At 41.6% G+C, this 17,068-nt stretch overlaps 1 protein-coding gene across 1 annotated transcript; it reads left to right on the top strand.

Moving 5' to 3' along the window:
• Positions 1-6,384: 6,384 nt before the first annotated feature.
• On the top strand, positions 6,385-7,323 carry LOC123346342 (olfactory receptor 1009-like). The gene has a single exon (XM_044983674.1). The coding sequence runs from the start codon at positions 6,385-6,387 to the stop codon at positions 7,321-7,323; it is 939 nt and encodes a 312-aa protein (XP_044839609.1).
• The last annotated feature ends 9,745 nt before the right edge of the window (positions 7,324-17,068 follow it).

Genomic DNA, 17,068 nt, shown 5'->3' on the forward strand with positions numbered 1-17,068 from the left:
GCAGAGTCTCTAATTGTTAGAGTTTGGTTTAAACCCTGAAGCTTGATATTTAATATTCCTTCCAAAAATCTTATAAAAAATAATTATACCAGCTCTGGCTATTTTACTTCTGCATTCCCTTTCTGATTCTTTCTATGTTTCTGGTCTCTATGTCTCCCTGTGGCAAGGAGTTCCACAGTTTAATTATGTGTCTTATATGTGCATAGAACACACTGCCAACAGTGATTCACCAAACAGACATCCTTGCCTTCCAGAAATCCTATAGAAAGAAAGTATAACATAGTTGAATGGGTTTTTTCATTTAACTGTTATGTTTATGTGCATCTCTTCTTCTCCATAGACATGATATTGCATGCACTTGAGCGTTTAGACTTTAAAGAATTAAGGAAATTAGTTAGGGAAATGAATTGGCCTGAAAAACTTGTGGATCTAAAGGCAGAGGAGGCCTGGAATTACTTCAAGTCACAGTTGAAGAAACTATCAGAAGCCTGCATCCAAAGAAAGGGGAAAAAATCATAGGCAGGAGTTGTAGACCAAGCTGGATGAGTAAGCATCTCAGAGAGGTGATTAAGAAAAAGCAGAAAGCCTACAAGTAGTGGAAGATGGGAGGGATTAGAAAGGAAAGCTACCTTATTGAGGTCAGAACATGTAGGGATAAAGTGAGAAAGGCCAAACACTATTTAGAGTTGGACCTTGCAAAGGGAATTAAAACCAATAGTAAAAGGTTCTATAGCCATATAAATAAGAAGAAAACAAAGAAAGAAGAAGTGAGATCACTAAACACTGAGGATGGAGTGGAGGTTAAGAATAATCTAGGCATGGCCCAATATCTAAACAAATACTTTGCCTCAGTCTTTAATGAGGCTAATGAGGTGCTTAGGGATAATGGTAGGATGACAAATGGGAATGAGGATATGGAGGTAGATATTAACACATCCAAGGTAGAAGCCAAACTCAAACAGCTTAATGGGACTAAATCGGGGGGGCCAGATAATGTTCATCCAAGAATATTAAAGGAACTGGCACATGAAATTGGAAGCCCATTAGCAAGAAGTTTTAATCAACCTGTAAACTCAGGGGTTGTACCTTATGACTGGAAAATTGCTAACATAGTTCCTATTTTTAAAAAAGGGGGAGTGGGGTGGAAAGTGATCCTGGTAAGGATAGGCCTGTTAGTTTGACATCTGTCGTATGCAAGGTCTTGGAAAAATTTTTGAAGGAGAAAGAAGTTAAAGACATTGAGGTCAATGGTAATTGGGACAAAATACAACATGGTTTTACAAAAGGTAGATCGTGCCAAACCAACCTGATCTCCTTCTATGAGAAGGTAACAGATTTTTTTAGACAAAGGAAACGTGGTGGATCTAATTTACCTTGTTTTCAGTAAGGCATTTGATACGGTTCCACTTGGGGAATTATTAGCTAAATTGGAAAAGATGGGGTCAATATGAAAATTGAAAGGTGGATAAGGAACTGGTTAAAGGGGAGACTACAACGGGTCATACTGAAAGGTGAACTGTCAGTCTGGAAGGAGGTTACTAGTGGCGTTCCTCAGGGATCGGTTTTGGAACTAATCTTGTTTAATCTTTTTATTATTGACCTTGGCACAAAAAGTGGGAATGTGCTAATAATGTTTTCAGATGACACAAAGCTGGGAGGTATTGCTAATGCAGAGAAGAGCTGGGATACTATACAGGAAGATCTGGATGACCTTGTAAACTGGAGTATTAGTAATAGGATGAAATTTAATAGTGAAAAGTGAAAGGTCGTGCGTTTAGGGATTAATAACAATAATTTTAGTTATAAATTGGGGAGGCATCAGTTGGAAGTAACAGAGGAGGAGAAGGACCTCAGACTATTGGTTGATCACAGGATGACTATGAGCCACCAATGTGATATGGCTGTTAAAAAATGCTAATGTGATCTTGGGATGCATCAGGCGAGGTATTTCCACTAAAGATAAAGAAGTGTTAGTACCGTTATACAATACACTGGTGAGATCTTATCTGGAATATTGTTTGCAGTTCTGGTCTCTTGTGTTTAAGAAGGATGAATTCAAACTGGAACAGGTACAGAAAAGGGCTACTAGGATGATCCGAGGAATGGAAAACCTGTGTTATGAAAGGAGACTTAAAGAGCTTGGCTTGTTTAGCCTAACCAAAAGAAGGATGAGGGGTGATATGATTTCTCTTTATAAATATATCAGAGGAATAAATCCCAGGGAGGGAGAGGAATGTGTACCAATGTGGACACAAGAACAACAGGATATAAACTGGACACTAGGAAGTTTATACTTAAAATTAGATGAAGGTTTCTAAGCATCAGAGAAGTAAAGTTCTGGAACAGCCTTCCAAGGGGAGTAGTGAGGTCAAAACACATATCTGGCTTCAATACTAAGCTTGATAAGTTTATGTAGGGGATGGTATGATGGGATAGCCAAATTTTGGAAATTAATTGATCTTTGATTATTAGCAGTAAAAATGCCCAATGGCCTGTGATGGGATGTTAGAATGGGTGGGATCTGAATTACTACAGGGAATTCTTTCCTGGGTGTCTGGCTGTTCAGTCTTGCCCACATGCTCATGGTTTAGCTGATTGCCATATTTGGGGTCGGGAAGGAATTTTCCTCCAGGGCCGATTGGCAGAGGACCTTGAGGTTTTTCGCCTTCCTCTGCAGCGTGAGGCACGGGTCACTTGCTGGAGGATTCTCTGCACATCATAGTCTTTAAATCACGATTTGAGGACTTCAATAACTCAGACATAGGTTAGGAGTTTGTTACAGGAGTGGGTGGGTGACATTCTGTGGCCTGAGATGTGCAGGAGGTCAGACTAGATGATGATAATGATCCCTTCTGACCTTAAAGTCTATGAGTCTTTCTCATTCCTTAACCTGCATATCCATTTATTGGTGATGTTTACGAATGGCTGGCAAATTCCCATGCTTTCACCTCCACTGCCCTCTTGTGGTAATTATACATTATGGCTATCATCTTCAAAGGAGTCTTGGGAGAGGAAATTATTTGCTATTTGAATGTCTAACTCCTTAGCCTGCTTGGGAGAATTGAGCCTAAATACATGCCTTATTAATTGACTGTATCTGAGATTGGAAACCTAAATCTCTTGGGCTCTTTTCATAATCTAAGCCTCAGTACACTCATGCTTATGAAACATACACCATTGCTTAAGGGCTGACCCAACGCAGTGTTATTGGTACCTTGTCAAAGAGAGTGAACTTCAGGGATCTTGTTCCAGGGGGAACAAGACAGCATTTAAACAGCTCTGAAGAAATCAGCTCTTAGTCTTGGAGTCTGCTAAGGAAAGGATCTTTGTTCCATTCCCACTGATAAGCCGTGAAGACTCTCACTACTGGTTAAAAAAACAAACAAAAAAACCCTAACCAACCAACCAACCAAAAAGACGTCCTCAGATGCTGTTTCCCAGAGGCAGATAGAGAGATTAGACAGACAAATCAATAATTTAGTAGATAGACTAAGAAAACAAAAAAAGAGGAACTCACAGGTCAGAATGATCTCACCACATTTATGATCCACATTAAAAAGGCAGGTGAGTTGATTCATGTTTTTATTCATTACAATTGTTTATTTTCCTTTTAATTTCAAAGGACCAAGTTCTGCCTCCTTCCCCTTCCCATCTAGAGGTGGGTGTCTCTGCAGAGTCCCTTTGATTTCTGCCTGAATGCAGCAGTCGGCTCACAGTAGCACCATCGGGGTCATGGCTGGCAAACCAGCCATCTCTCTCTTTGTGTATTTCTCAAGGCAACACTGAGAAAACTGAGATCAGCTGGTACAGGATAACAGTAGTTTCTACTTTTGGAGTCTGTGTGTTGGGGGGTGAGTAGATTAGGGGCAGGGCATTCTCTAAAAAAGGCACTTAGCTTTTGGGATCACTGTGAACAGTGCCTTTGTTACCACTTAGGTAAGGTCCATCTCTTTGCTTGGGTATTTGTTTGATTAAATGATCTTATGTAAGAACAGTCTGATATTCAGATGTGCAGGATCCTGAGTCAAAAGTCCCACTGAGTTGAATTTTCAGAGAAATGTAAGTGATTTAGGAATAAAACTTCCATTAACTTACAATCGACCCCTCTTTTTAAAATCATGTCAGCGTGCCTAGAGAGTGTTTGCTGGCCTAGAGAGTTCTAGGTGGGCACATTCATTTATTATGATCATTATTACTGTTCCTCAGTATTGCATAAGGTGGATTTTTTTAAACAAATAGCTTTCACAATATACAAGAACTTTATGCATAAAAAGAGTAAAAGTTAATGTCTAAAATTTAAGTCACCAATGAACCATGCCCTGCACCAACACTGTAGGTTTTGGGTAGTCACTAGTTTTGTTAAACCCTCTACAGAATTCCTGCATTTTAGATGCTCAAATGCTCTCATTTTCCTTTGATTTCCCTCACATTCTCACAGTGCCTAAGAGTGCTGTCTGCTGGAAGTCACTGACCATGATGTCTTGCACTCGTCATGTGTTGTTCAGCTTCTCAATCATACCCTTAGGGATCACTCTAAGTATTCCAATAATCGCTGGGGTCATCTGTGTTCTATGTTTCCATAATCAATCTACTTTGTGGAACTGTTCTTCATACTTTGCAATCTTGTCTTCTTGTTTCTTTTTTTAAGACACTGGCTGCTGGTATGGTGCTATCTATTAACATTTGGCCTATTTTTCTGCACTGCTCAGTCTGTGACAATTGCCAGATCCCATAAAATCTTAGCCTCTTCATTCTCTAGAGTGCTTTTGATTTGATGGTTGTAATAAAACAAAATTCATTTAAATATGCACTTCCACAGAGACTCCAGTGCAGGAACTTGGTGGCCTCATGTGTCTTCTTTTCTCCTAGACATTTCTCGAGGCAGCACTGAGAAAACTGAGATCAGCTGGTACAGGATAACAGTATCCTGGAGCCGGCCCGGACATGACTAATCTCCCTTTTCAGGCCTTCAGTCTCCATTTGCGTAAATAATTCCATTTTCCTATGAAACTCTCAGTTGCCCAATGAGTCTACGCTCAGTTGTTTCTTTCTCGGTGTTATCATTTCTCTACTTCACGTCTTGGAGCAATCATGTCCTCCAACCTCTCTCTTCTGGTTTTGCCAAAATCCAACCTTAGATCACTTCTTGGTTTGCACTGAGTCCTTTTCACTCTTTGGCTGAAAATGATCTCTGGGTTTCTTGAATTGTTTGGAAAGTTGCATGATATCAACCTGGGGTTACCCACTTCCAAACATACACCTTGGCAGTGGAGGAGCCTGTCATACAGCTAAGCACTTCGGAGGCCCTCTTTATGGCACTTGTAATATTTATTAATATGCCTGTGTTCTCTGTATTTGATTGGGTTGTCAGCCTATGCCTAAACCAGTCTTGGTGGTTTATTATTTTTATAATTATTTATTATTATTTTATTATTATAGAAATCCTAGATATTTTAATAGGTATGAATCCAATAAGATACTATAGATATTACATACTCTACAATAGTGGTTTCCAACCTGTGGTCTGCAGACCCCTGGGAGTCCACTGATGATGGGTTCGCACCTCCATTCAAAAATGTTTATGGGTATGCAAAATAAAAAGAAGGCTGAAACCACTGGCCTACAAAAATTATAAAATGTAATAGATAAAGAGGTACTTAAAGAATTGGCCAGATCCCCAGTGGGTGTGACTCAGCCATAGTTACATTGGAGTAAAGGGGCCAGATCCCCAGCTGGAGTAAAAACAGCTCTATCTCTGCTGATGTTAGAGGGACAGAAGTTTTAAGGCTGGAGAGAAACAGCAATTTAGAGAATTGCTTTATGTACAAGTGGTTAGAGCCCTCACCTTAAATGCAGAAGATCCAGTATCCAGACCCCCTTTCTCCAATGCCCTTTAATTATTTAACCACAGTGGAACTGATTCAACAGGAAAGACAAAGTGAGGCACACATCAGACTGTCCCATAGTCCCAGCTGGGTGCAGATTTTGTCAATACCTGTGGGGCCTAATTCTGCAATTTAGGTGCTTAAAGTCCTGTTGTGCATCTGGCCCATTTTGTCTCTGTACAACACACAAATTCCAGCCAGCTTATCACTGTTGCTTTCTCTAAATCTTGTCTGTTTAAAAATATATATTTTACAGGATACAATAGAGCTCTCTTTCTATTCATCCAACTGAAGAGATGATCTCTATATGCCATTTCAATTAACTTTTATGATACGACTTAATTTTATTTTATTTAAATACACGATGTACTTCCTGGAAAAGGGCTCTCTTTACATTCATGCTACAGAGAGATTAACTTCACATGCTGTTTAAATTTACTTTTATTAAAAGTGTTCATTTCATTTGTTTTGTCTTCCAGATCACAGTTTTCCTGAATAAATGCCAATGAAAAATCAAACCACAGTGACAGAATTTATTCTACTGGGACTTTCCAGTGACCCTCAGCTGCAGATTTTCCTCTTCTCAGTGTTTTTAGTTATTTACTTAATCACTCTGAGTGGTAACATAGTGATCATGGTGGTGATAAGAGCTGATTCTCACCTTCACACCCCCATGTACTTCTTCCTTTTCCATTTATCCTTTGTTGATATCTGCTATTCCTCCGTCACAGTGCCTAACGCTCTGAGGAACTTCCTAGCAGTGCACAAAACTATTTCTGTCAATGGCTGCATTGCTCAGATATTCTTCTTTTTCCTCTCAGCTTGTGCTGAAATTTTCATTCTCTCAGCCATGGCTTATGACCGCTACGCTGCCATTTGTGACCCATTGCGTTACATGGAGATAATGAGCAAAAGGATCTGTGTTCAGCTGGTGAGTGGGGCATGGATCATAGCCTTCTTTTATGCCCTTCTTAACACTGTTTTTATTCTGAAGTTGCATTTCTGTGGCTCCAACCAAATCCATCATTTCATCTGTGAGATCCCTCCTCTGTTACAACTGTCCTGCACTGACACCCTCACTAATCAAGTGGTGCTTCTCACTTCTTTTGTGCTATTTGGGTCAAGCTCCTTCCTCCTCATGCTGATCTCCTACATTTACATCATCTCCACCATCCTGAGGATACGCTCTGCAAAGGGCAGGCGAAAAGCCTTCTCCACCTGCAGCTCCCACCTGATTGTGGTGGGTTTGTTGTACTTCACAGCTTTTTTCCAGTACACAAAATCCAGCTCAGTCTCTTCTGTGGTGCTGGATGAAATATTCTCCATCCAGTACAGTGTCTTGACCCCCATGTTAAACCCCATCATCTACAGCCTGAAAAACAAGGAGGTGAAAACAGCTCTAAGGGAAATGCTGGGAAAATTAAAGTTTCTCAAGTAATGTTGATGATCTTAAATAAATTAAAATACATATTTTTACATCAGAGAGCACAGAACTGTGGATAACTGGTGTTTGGGAAATTCTCATATCAGGGAACTGACGGACATGTTGGGACAAAGCCTCAGTTGGTCTAAATGAGTGTGGCTGCATTGAAGTCAGCGGGACATATTCCCAGTTGTACAAGAGTCACTAGAGCACGTGGGACTGGTTCTTGGGTCTCCTAAACCCAGGGTGAGTGCTCTGATCACCGGGCTGTAGCGTCAGTCACACATTTCCTCTATCTCGATAGCTCTTTAATCTGGCCCACGGACTTCAGGGGATCTATGGCCAATTTATGCCAGCTGAGATTCTGGCTAATTCTATAAAAACATAATCTCTCTTGATCTAGTAATCTCTGTTATTTTGATTTTTTTTTGACCAATTTATTGAAACTCCATTTATTATCCCTTATCGTAGTCTATCCTACTAAAATCTCAAGGATTTTCAAAAATAACTAATAAGGATAACATAATAAACATTGGAGCCAATAGGTTTACTCCCTAGGGAATTTAGGCATGAACAGGAGAGTTAGAGAGAGGCCCAAATGAGTGTATCCCGGTGGTTAGGGCATCCACATGGGTGGGGAGAGATCCCCTGTTTAAATCCTGTCTCTTTATCAGGCACTTCAAGTGGGGTTGTCATATTCCAGGTGACTACCCTGACCTTTGGGATAAAACTTATGAGTGGTCTCCTCCTTCTAATTCCTTCTTCCTCCTCCTCCAGCCCCAGCTTCATATAAAAAAGAAACAAAAACCCTTAGGTGGGCTTAGAGGGTTCCTAGCTGAGAATGACAATCAAAAGGATTTGTCTCCCTCACAGTCATATAGAGACTGAACTCTTTGGCAGCAGCAGGGCTTAGAACACACCCCACTCCTCAGCATCTCCCATTGACTAGGGAACCACCTATTATCATGTTAGAACATAAGAACAACTGAAAGACCATCCCCGGTCAGACCAACAGTCCATCTAGCCCAGTATTGTGTTTCTTCCAATGGCCAGGGCCATATTCTTCAAAGAATAAGAACAGAACAGACATTTATTGAGTGATACATCCCCTGTCACCCAGTTCCAGCTTCGGGTTTAGGGACACCCAGAACATGTGGTTGCCTCTCTGGCCTTCTGGACTAATCGCCATTGATGACCTATCGTCCATGAACTTATCTAATTGTTTTTAAAAACTGTCTCCAGCACAAGAAAAAGGGAACAAGAGATGAAAGCCTGATTTCATATTTTACAGTTCAAATGCATTTTTACTTCTTGTCTTTTATAAAAGGTTATAAAAAGAGATTTTTAACGGTGTGTTTGCCAAGGTACTAAGCAGACTGATATCTCTCCAAAGTGAAGTCTGAACCTTGTTTAAAATTGTTTAATGTGGGACAGTGACTGAGTTATGTGGCTTAATCCCTGAAACATGATGTTTATATCCCTTTAAAAATATGTTGTCATAATTAATTATAATACCCCTGAATATTTGTCTTATCCAAACCTTATCTCAATATTGCTACATTTTTTGGTCCTCAAAGTCTAAATGTGGCAAGAAGTTCCACTGTCTAATTATGTTTCTTCTTCATGCCATCAGCACATTCATGGAACACGCTCCCAATAGTGGTTCACCAAACAATCAACCTCACCTTGTGAAAACAGGAAGAAAGCGAAGAGGTCTCCACTGAGTGGGCTTCTTCGTTTCCCTATTATGTTTTTGTGATTCTCTTCTTCTCTACAGACATGATACTGCATGTACTTGAATGTTTAGTCTAAATGGACATACCCCTACAGCCGGTCTGCATTCAGACCTCCAACTGAGGCTTAGAAGACTTCCACTTATAGTCCACACGCAGGACTGAATCTAATCAACATTATGCACAATCCCCACCCTGCAGATACATTCACACTCGTGCTAGGAGTCGATACTCACATGTATTTTCAATAAAATTATTCATGTGTACAACATCTTCACAGGAGTAACGTTCTTGCTGGTTTTTGCCATTTTATGCCTATTTATATGAGCATTTGTATTTTCACTAAACCTGCCACACTGAAAAGTGAGATCTGCAAGATATTAATTAGGCCTGCACTTTCACTGGGCTCTGAATTCTGGACATTGAGGAAGAGACAGGAGCAGATCTTGAATACAATGAAAATGAAAATGTAAAGATGGATACTTGTAGTTACATGGATGGACCATGTTTGGAACTAATGAAGTAGGGGAAATGTTATAGTTATAGAAAAGCTGAGGAATCAAGGCATAGATGGTTTGGCCATGTGAAAAAAAATTGGAAGAATATATAGGAAACAGGGTGTTAAACTTAGAAGTGGAGGGAAAGAGAAGAGTTGGCAGACCCAGAACTAGATGGATGGGTGTCATACTAAAGGACATGATTAGCTGCAGAGTTTCCAAAGAATAGCGTTCAAGACAGACTGGAATGGGGAAGAAGGATGTGAAGAACCAACCCCATATAGATGGGAGTAAGGTTAGAAGAAGATTCGAGTTAAGTAAGTGCAGCAAGATGTTCAGAAACTATATTACACGAGTGCAATATAGAGTGCATGCGTGCAAAACACTATATTGCAGATATAACAAGATCCTTGAACAAACATTATTGAATTAAGTTTCACATCCTTGGACTTCATTGCATTAAAAATGCAAATGTTCATGTACTTCTGTAGGATTGCATGGTGCTTCTTTAGGAGGAAGACATGAATAATGCAATTGCAGGGAGATATTGGGGACTTCAAAGGACTTTCTGGGAGAATATGTCTGAAGTGGATTTTCAAGGAAATTCTTCGGGATGGACTCACCTAAAATCCATTCTTCTTAAGCTACACTTTGAGCAGATACCCATTGTTTGTCTGATTACCTAGTCAAGGTCTCTTAAAAGAGCCATACTGGAGAAGTCAATGACAGAGGGTCAGGAGATGATTTTGGTTTCAGCTGTGATATAATGACCTTGGAACCACAAGAAAATGCCTGGGTAGGGGTTGAAGGACAGCTCCTGCCAGAGCCCTGCACACATACTTAATCTCATCTAATCTCATATTACACTAAAAGCTAAATTAATTTGACTTTGCTCTTAAATTACAGGAACACAACCTGTCTGATTTGCATTCTCTTGGCCTGCCCAGATACTCATGTGTGTCTGTATAAGTCAGTGAGCTTCCCCCGGTGTGACCCAGCCTGTTCAAACTGTTTCCAGTGTCCCCCAGGCAGCATGATACAGCCTTTAACACAATGACTCACAATGTTCATTAAGGCTGCTTCTACACTATGAGCTAGTGGTGGGATTCCCAGTATATTGAGCTAGCATTCCAAAATTATCAGTGTAGCAGTAGTATCATGGACAGCAGTGAGTGAGGCACAGACTAGTTTCACTGACTAGAAACATGTATGAACCTCATGGGTATGTATTTGACATGCCTAGTCCATGCCAACAGGTGCCACTGCCTGTACTACAGCAGCTACATTACTATTTAGAGTGAGTTACTTCAATGAGAGCTACAATGAGTGAGTCTGCATAAGCTGGGAATCACACCCCTAGCTGACTTGTAGACACACTAAGTGTAAGGTGTTAGGCAACTGTTGGAAAGGGCTTCTTCCCTCTTCCCCTAGGGAGGTAGGTTCTAGTTCCTAGAGAAACCTGTTTTGTGAAATACACATTCCATTATGTGTTACAAAAAGCACCATAGTAGTGACAGATCGTGAAACATTTTTTACAATTACTAAAGAGAAAACCCAGGTGTCATACTTGATAGAATGTTACTGAAAAGTTCCTAGAGTGACCAAAGGATGTTACAATCATGTTTATAGACTTTGGCGCTGGTTTTGACTCACTGCATCAATCAGTGCTGTGGATACGGCTTCACCATTGGGGGGTGTATGAGGGCTTAGTGTGCCACATAGAGGAACAATACTATCAGGGCCGATGCAACCCATTAGGTTACCTAGGTGGTCGCCTAGGGTGCTGACATTTGGGGAGCGGCAACCGCAGCGGCCGGATGTTCGGTCACCGCAGCTGTCGGCGATATTTCTGGGGTGGGACCTTCTGCTGCCTCTGCCGGGGGCGCCATTTTGGGAGCGGGACCTTCCGCTGCCTAGGGCGCCAAAAAGGCTTCCGGCGCTCATGAGTACTATGGTACACTGACTTGTGTGAGGGTAAATGGTTGTATTACAGACTGGTTTTCTGTAGAATCAGGGGTGCATCAAGTATGTTTCTCCAAACCTTGGTATTTAATGTTATAATAGATTTTCCAGCAAAAAAAAAAAAAAGAACTTTCTATCATGGTGAAACCACATTTTGAAATCTGAAAAACAGAGAGTGATGACAAGATTGAGTGTGGCCCAAATGATGAAATATGGAATTTACTGGGTGATGGAAATTTCTTTTTCAGACCATCTCTAACATTTGTACAGAACCGAGCATGACAAGGCCTTAATCTCACCTAATTGTAATATAAAATAAATAATAATAAAAGAAGAAGTGGTATTTCCAGGTTCTTTATTTGTTATATTTAAGTCCTTTGGGTCATGGACTTTCTTTAATTTTATCTGAAGCACAAAGACTAGAAGTTGGTTGGTGTTTAACAGATGCTTGATAGTAATAACCTTCTTTAATTTGAGGAAAATAAATGGGCAGATGTATTGCAGAGGTTAATATATTAATGCACATAAAGTATTTTGAGATCTCTGGGGCAAGGATGCTACTGAAGAAGACTGCTCTCTTCTTGTAATGTCATTATCTGTGTCACAGAGCCATAAAAATAGCCATGCTGAGACAGACCTCCCATCTAAATCCGCTATCCCATTTCTGACAGTGACCAGGAACAGATGTATGCTCAGAGGAAGATTTAAGAACCTTACAATAGACATGATATTTAATATCCCTTTCAGCAATGTTATCATAATTAATCATAATAAATCTGGATGTTTTTTCATACCCTATCTCTTTTTGAATTTTGCTACATTTATGGTCTCAGTGTATCCCCGTGGCAAGGAGTTCCACAATCTAACCATGTGTCTTCTTCATACCATCTGCACATGCATGGAAAACTATCCCGGCACTGCTGCACCAAATGACCCCCATCATCTTATGCAAATTCTATAGAAAGAAAGAAAGAAAGAAAGAAAGAAAGAAAGAAAGAAAGAAAGAAAGAAAGAAAGAAAGAATGACGTGACTGAATGGGCTTTTTCCATTCAGCTATTCTGGATTTTGTGCATTTCTTCTTCTCTGTAGACATGATACTGCATGCACTAGAGTGTTTAGACTAAATGCACAGATCCCCATAGCCTTTCTGCATGTAGATATCCATCTGAGGAGAGCAGGACTTTCACTTTTAGACCACCTGCAGCCTTGAGCCCAAACAACAGTATGTATCATCCCAATCGTGCAGAGAGATTCACAGTGATGGCAGCGGTCCGTACTCACACTTAATTTGTTCTACCTGTTCACTGGAGTAAGCCTTTTGCAAGACTGGGCACTATGTGAATATTTATATGAACATCTGAGGTTTCACGAACCCTATGGAAGTGAAGAGTGAGATCTACAAGTCGATAATTAGGCCTGCACTTTGGTAGGGCTCTGAATGCTGAGTAATGAGCAAGAGCCAGGAGCAGATCTTGAATACATTGGGAAAAATAAAAACATTAAGATGGGTGCTTGTAGTTACAAGGATTGACCATGTTTGGAATGAACAAAGTAGGGGATGTGTGAAGGTGGAACCAGTTACAGAAAAGCTGAGGGAGTCCAGGCTTAGCAGGTTTGGCCATGTGGAAAGAATATCAGATAACAGGGGAGGGGAGGTAGACCCAGAACTAGGTGGATGGATGTCATTGTAAATTATTTGATTAGCTGCAGAGCTTCCAAGGAATAGTGTTAAAGACAGACTGGAATAGATTAGGACACAAAGAGTCAATCCCATATAGATGGGAGTAAGGCTGGAAGAAGGATTGAGTCCAGTAAGTGCAGTAAAAGGTTGAGACACTATATTTCAAGACTGTCACTGTGACAGATATGAAAGTGTCCTGTAACATCCTGTCCAAACTTTAATGAATTAAGTTAAACCTTATTGAATTAAGGTAAATATCTTTGAAGTTGGTTGTATTAAAAATGTGAATATTTATGTACTCTTACAGTATTTTATGGAGCTCATTTAGGAGGAAGTTCTGATTAGTGCTGTTGTGTATTTGGTTGTCATGGTTTTTGTTGCTATGGCAACTGAGTTAGATTATTATGGGTTAGCTCAGCCGGTTTCAACCAGCTGAGTGAGCTCTCTGTATATCTGTAAATAAAATGGAGGTTTTGGTTAGCTGCCTGCTCTCTGGCCTCAAGTGATTGCTTCCTACACCGGCTGCCCCAAGGATATAACACTGGCGACGAGGATGGGATTCGGTGCTGCTCCAGTAACAGAAGGAAGTAGAAGTTAAGGTAAAGAACAAACAAACAAAAAAAGCTGCTTGTTTGCACTGACTGTGAAAGTGAAACTAAAAATCATGGCTACTCTGACCAGGCCCCTGGAGCCTTTTGATGAGAATACAGAGCAGTGGCATGTGTATACTGAGCGTTTTGAGCTTTTTGGTATTGCAAATGACATTACAGAAGCGAAGAAGGTGCCAATATTCTTAACTGTTGTAGGGGCTAAAACCTACTCTCTGCTACACAGCTTACTACACCCTGTTAAGCCTGAGACTAAATCTTACAGTGACATTGTGGAAATCCTGGGGTCTCATTTCTCCCCAAAACCACTGGTAATTGCTGAAAGATATAGGTTCCACGAAAGAGACCAAAAGGAAGATGAAACAGTTGTACAATTTGTAGCCATTTTAAAAAAGCTAGCAGAACACTGTGAATTTAAAGAGATGTTAAATGATGCCCTGCGTGACAGGTTAGTGTGTGGCCTCTGCAGTGAAGCTATACGGAAGCGCCTACTGACAGAGGCTCAGCTTACATTACAGAAGGCTGTTGATATTGGTGTCTCCATGGAACTGGCTACAAGGGAGGCACAATACATCGGTGCATCCCCTAGGGTGCAAAAAGTGTCACAAGAACTGACCCACAAAACGGTGCAGAGTCAAGAATGTTACCGCTGTGGTAAGCTGGGTCACCAGGCATCAGAATGCTGGTGTAAGGACCTGGTGTGTCGACACTGTGGCAAAAAGGGACACATTGAGTATGCCTGTAAACAAAAGAAAAAGAGGCCTGTGGTCTGGCCGACAAAAAGAGGAACCTTGCATACCCTAGAGCAGACCCAGGATGATCAAGGTGACACCTCCTCACAAGAGGAAGTGCCACTGCATGTTTTGTCTTTGGCAGCGGGCTCACATGAATACTGGGTAACCCCTTTATTGGAGGGCAAACCTATACGCATGGAACTAGACACCGGTGCAGCTGTCTCGCTGGTTCCTGAGACTGTGTATAAGGAAAAGCTACAGCATCTTCTGCTTAAGGCAACAAAAACTGTTCTGAAGACGTATACAGGTGAAGCTGTGCCCATGTTGGGCACTATTGATGTTAAGGTGGAGCTCAATGGACAGGCGGCTAAATTGCCACTGTTTGTGGTGAGAGGTGACTACCCAGCCTTAATGGGTAGGTCTTGGCTTGGGAAGATTCAACTGAACTGGGCAGAAGTGCACCGGATGACTAAAGAAGAAACCAGTCTAACCCCTATTCTAAGGAAACATGCTGCTGTTTTTGGAGATGATTTGGGAAGTATGAAGGGAATCACTGTGACATTGAACATTAAACCTGACAGTCCACCAAAATATCTAAAAGCCCGAACTGTGCCATATGCCATCAGGCCAAAAGTTGAAGCAGACCTGGAGCGCCTGGTCACCAATGGAGTCCTAATACCAGTTACCCATAGCTCATGCACCACTCCTATCATTCCAATAGTGAAGAAAGATGGCTCTCTCCGGATTTGCGGTGATTTTAAAGTCACTGTCAACCCAGTGTTGTGTGCAGAGCAATACCCGCTTCCCCGCATCGATGACCTCTTCGCAGGCCTGGCTGGGGGACAAAAGTTCAGTAAGATTGATCTGAGTCAAGCATATTTACAGATGCACGTCAATGAAAAGTCCCAAGAGCTGTTGACTATTGTGACTCATAAGGGGCTTTATCGATACTGTCGCCTACTCTTCGGAATAACATCTGCTCCCGCCCTGTTCCAGAGGGCTATGGACCAGATCTTGTGTGGCTTGTCAGGAGTTCAGTGCTATCTGGATGATATCCTGGTCACTGGAAGAAATGAAGAGGATCACTTAAAGAATTTAGAGGCTACCCTAGAAAGACTGGAAGAGTATGGCCTACGAGTTCGCAAAGACAAGTGTGAATTCTTCAAGCCCTCTGTTGAATATTTGGGACACATCATTGATTCTGCAGGTCTTCATAAGGCCCCTGCAAAAGTTAAAGCTATTGTGGAGGCTCCCCCACCTCGAAATGTAAGCCAGCTGCGCTCGTTTCTAGGACTCCTGAACTATTATGGAAAGTTCATCTCACAGTTAGCCACACTGCTAAAACCACTTCATGAGCTCCTTGGGCAGAACAAGGCCTGGAAGTGGACTGAAGCCTGTGATGTTGCGTTTAACAAAGCTAAGGATGCATTGCTAAATTCTGAAGTTCTAACGCATTTTGATCCATCCTTACCCCTGCAATTGGCCTGCGATGCCTCCCCTTATGGAGTGGGAGCAGTCGTGTCACATATTATGCCTTCAGGAGAAGAGAGACCTATTGCTTTTGCTTCACGCACTCTAAGCAAAGCAGAAACTAACTACGCCCAAATCGAACGTGAGGCATTAGGAATTGTTTTTGGAATTCGGAAGTTTCATCAGTACCTGTTTGGGCGAAAGTTTACTCTTCTCACAGACCATCGACCTCTGACATCAATTTTTGGACCCTACACAGGCATTCCCCCATTAGCTGCTAGTCGTATGCAACGTTGGGCATTGTTACTTTCAGCACACACATATGAAATCAAATATCGGAAATCCACTCTGCACGGCAATGCAGATGGCCTCTCAAGGTTGCCTTTGCCGGTCAAACACCAAGATAGTGCCCAAAAGGATAAAGAAGGCAACTCGCGTTGACCCAGTATTGTCCCACGTTATGGACCTGGTGATGCATTGAAAATCTCGACAAACCTCTCTGGTCTCATCAGACCTTGTTCCCTACATGTCCAAGCGGACCGAGTTATCGGTCCAATCTGGTTGTTTGTTGTGGGGGAGACGTGTCATTATTCAACCACCACTGAGATCACAGATGTTAGAACAGCTACATTCCGGTCACTGTGGAATAGTGCGCATGAAGGAAATTGCACGAAGCTATTTTTGGTGGCCTGGACTGGACAGCGCTATTGAAGAGAAGGCAAAAGCTTGTGTGTCATGTCAGGGTGTGAGGAATGCACCCCAGTGGGCACCCCTACACCCATGGGACTGGCCTGAAAACCCGTGGCAACGTATTCACGTTGACTTTGCTGGCCCCCTTGAAGGAAGCATGTTCTTGGTGGCAATAGATGCCCATTCTAAATGGCCAGAAGTCTCTATAATGCAGTCCACTTCTGCAGAGAGTACTATCCAAAAACTACGAGGACTCTTTAGTCGTTTTGGTCTGCCAGAACAACTTGTGAGCGACAACGGACCGCAGTTCGTTTCTCAGGAGTTTCAAAATTTTATGAAGGCAAATGGGATACACCACATCACGTCAGCACCATATCATCCGTC

The sequence above is a fragment of the Mauremys mutica genome, chromosome 12 (assembly GCF_020497125.1).
Source record: "Mauremys mutica isolate MM-2020 ecotype Southern chromosome 12, ASM2049712v1, whole genome shotgun sequence".
Classification (NCBI taxonomy): Eukaryota; Metazoa; Chordata; order Testudines; family Geoemydidae; genus Mauremys; species Mauremys mutica.

Bases quoted from the DNA above. Each gene is read 5' to 3' on its own strand.
- LOC123346342 (XM_044983674.1), top strand. From the start codon at position 6,385: ATGCCAATGAAAAATCAAACCACAGTGACAGAATTTATTCTACTGGGA.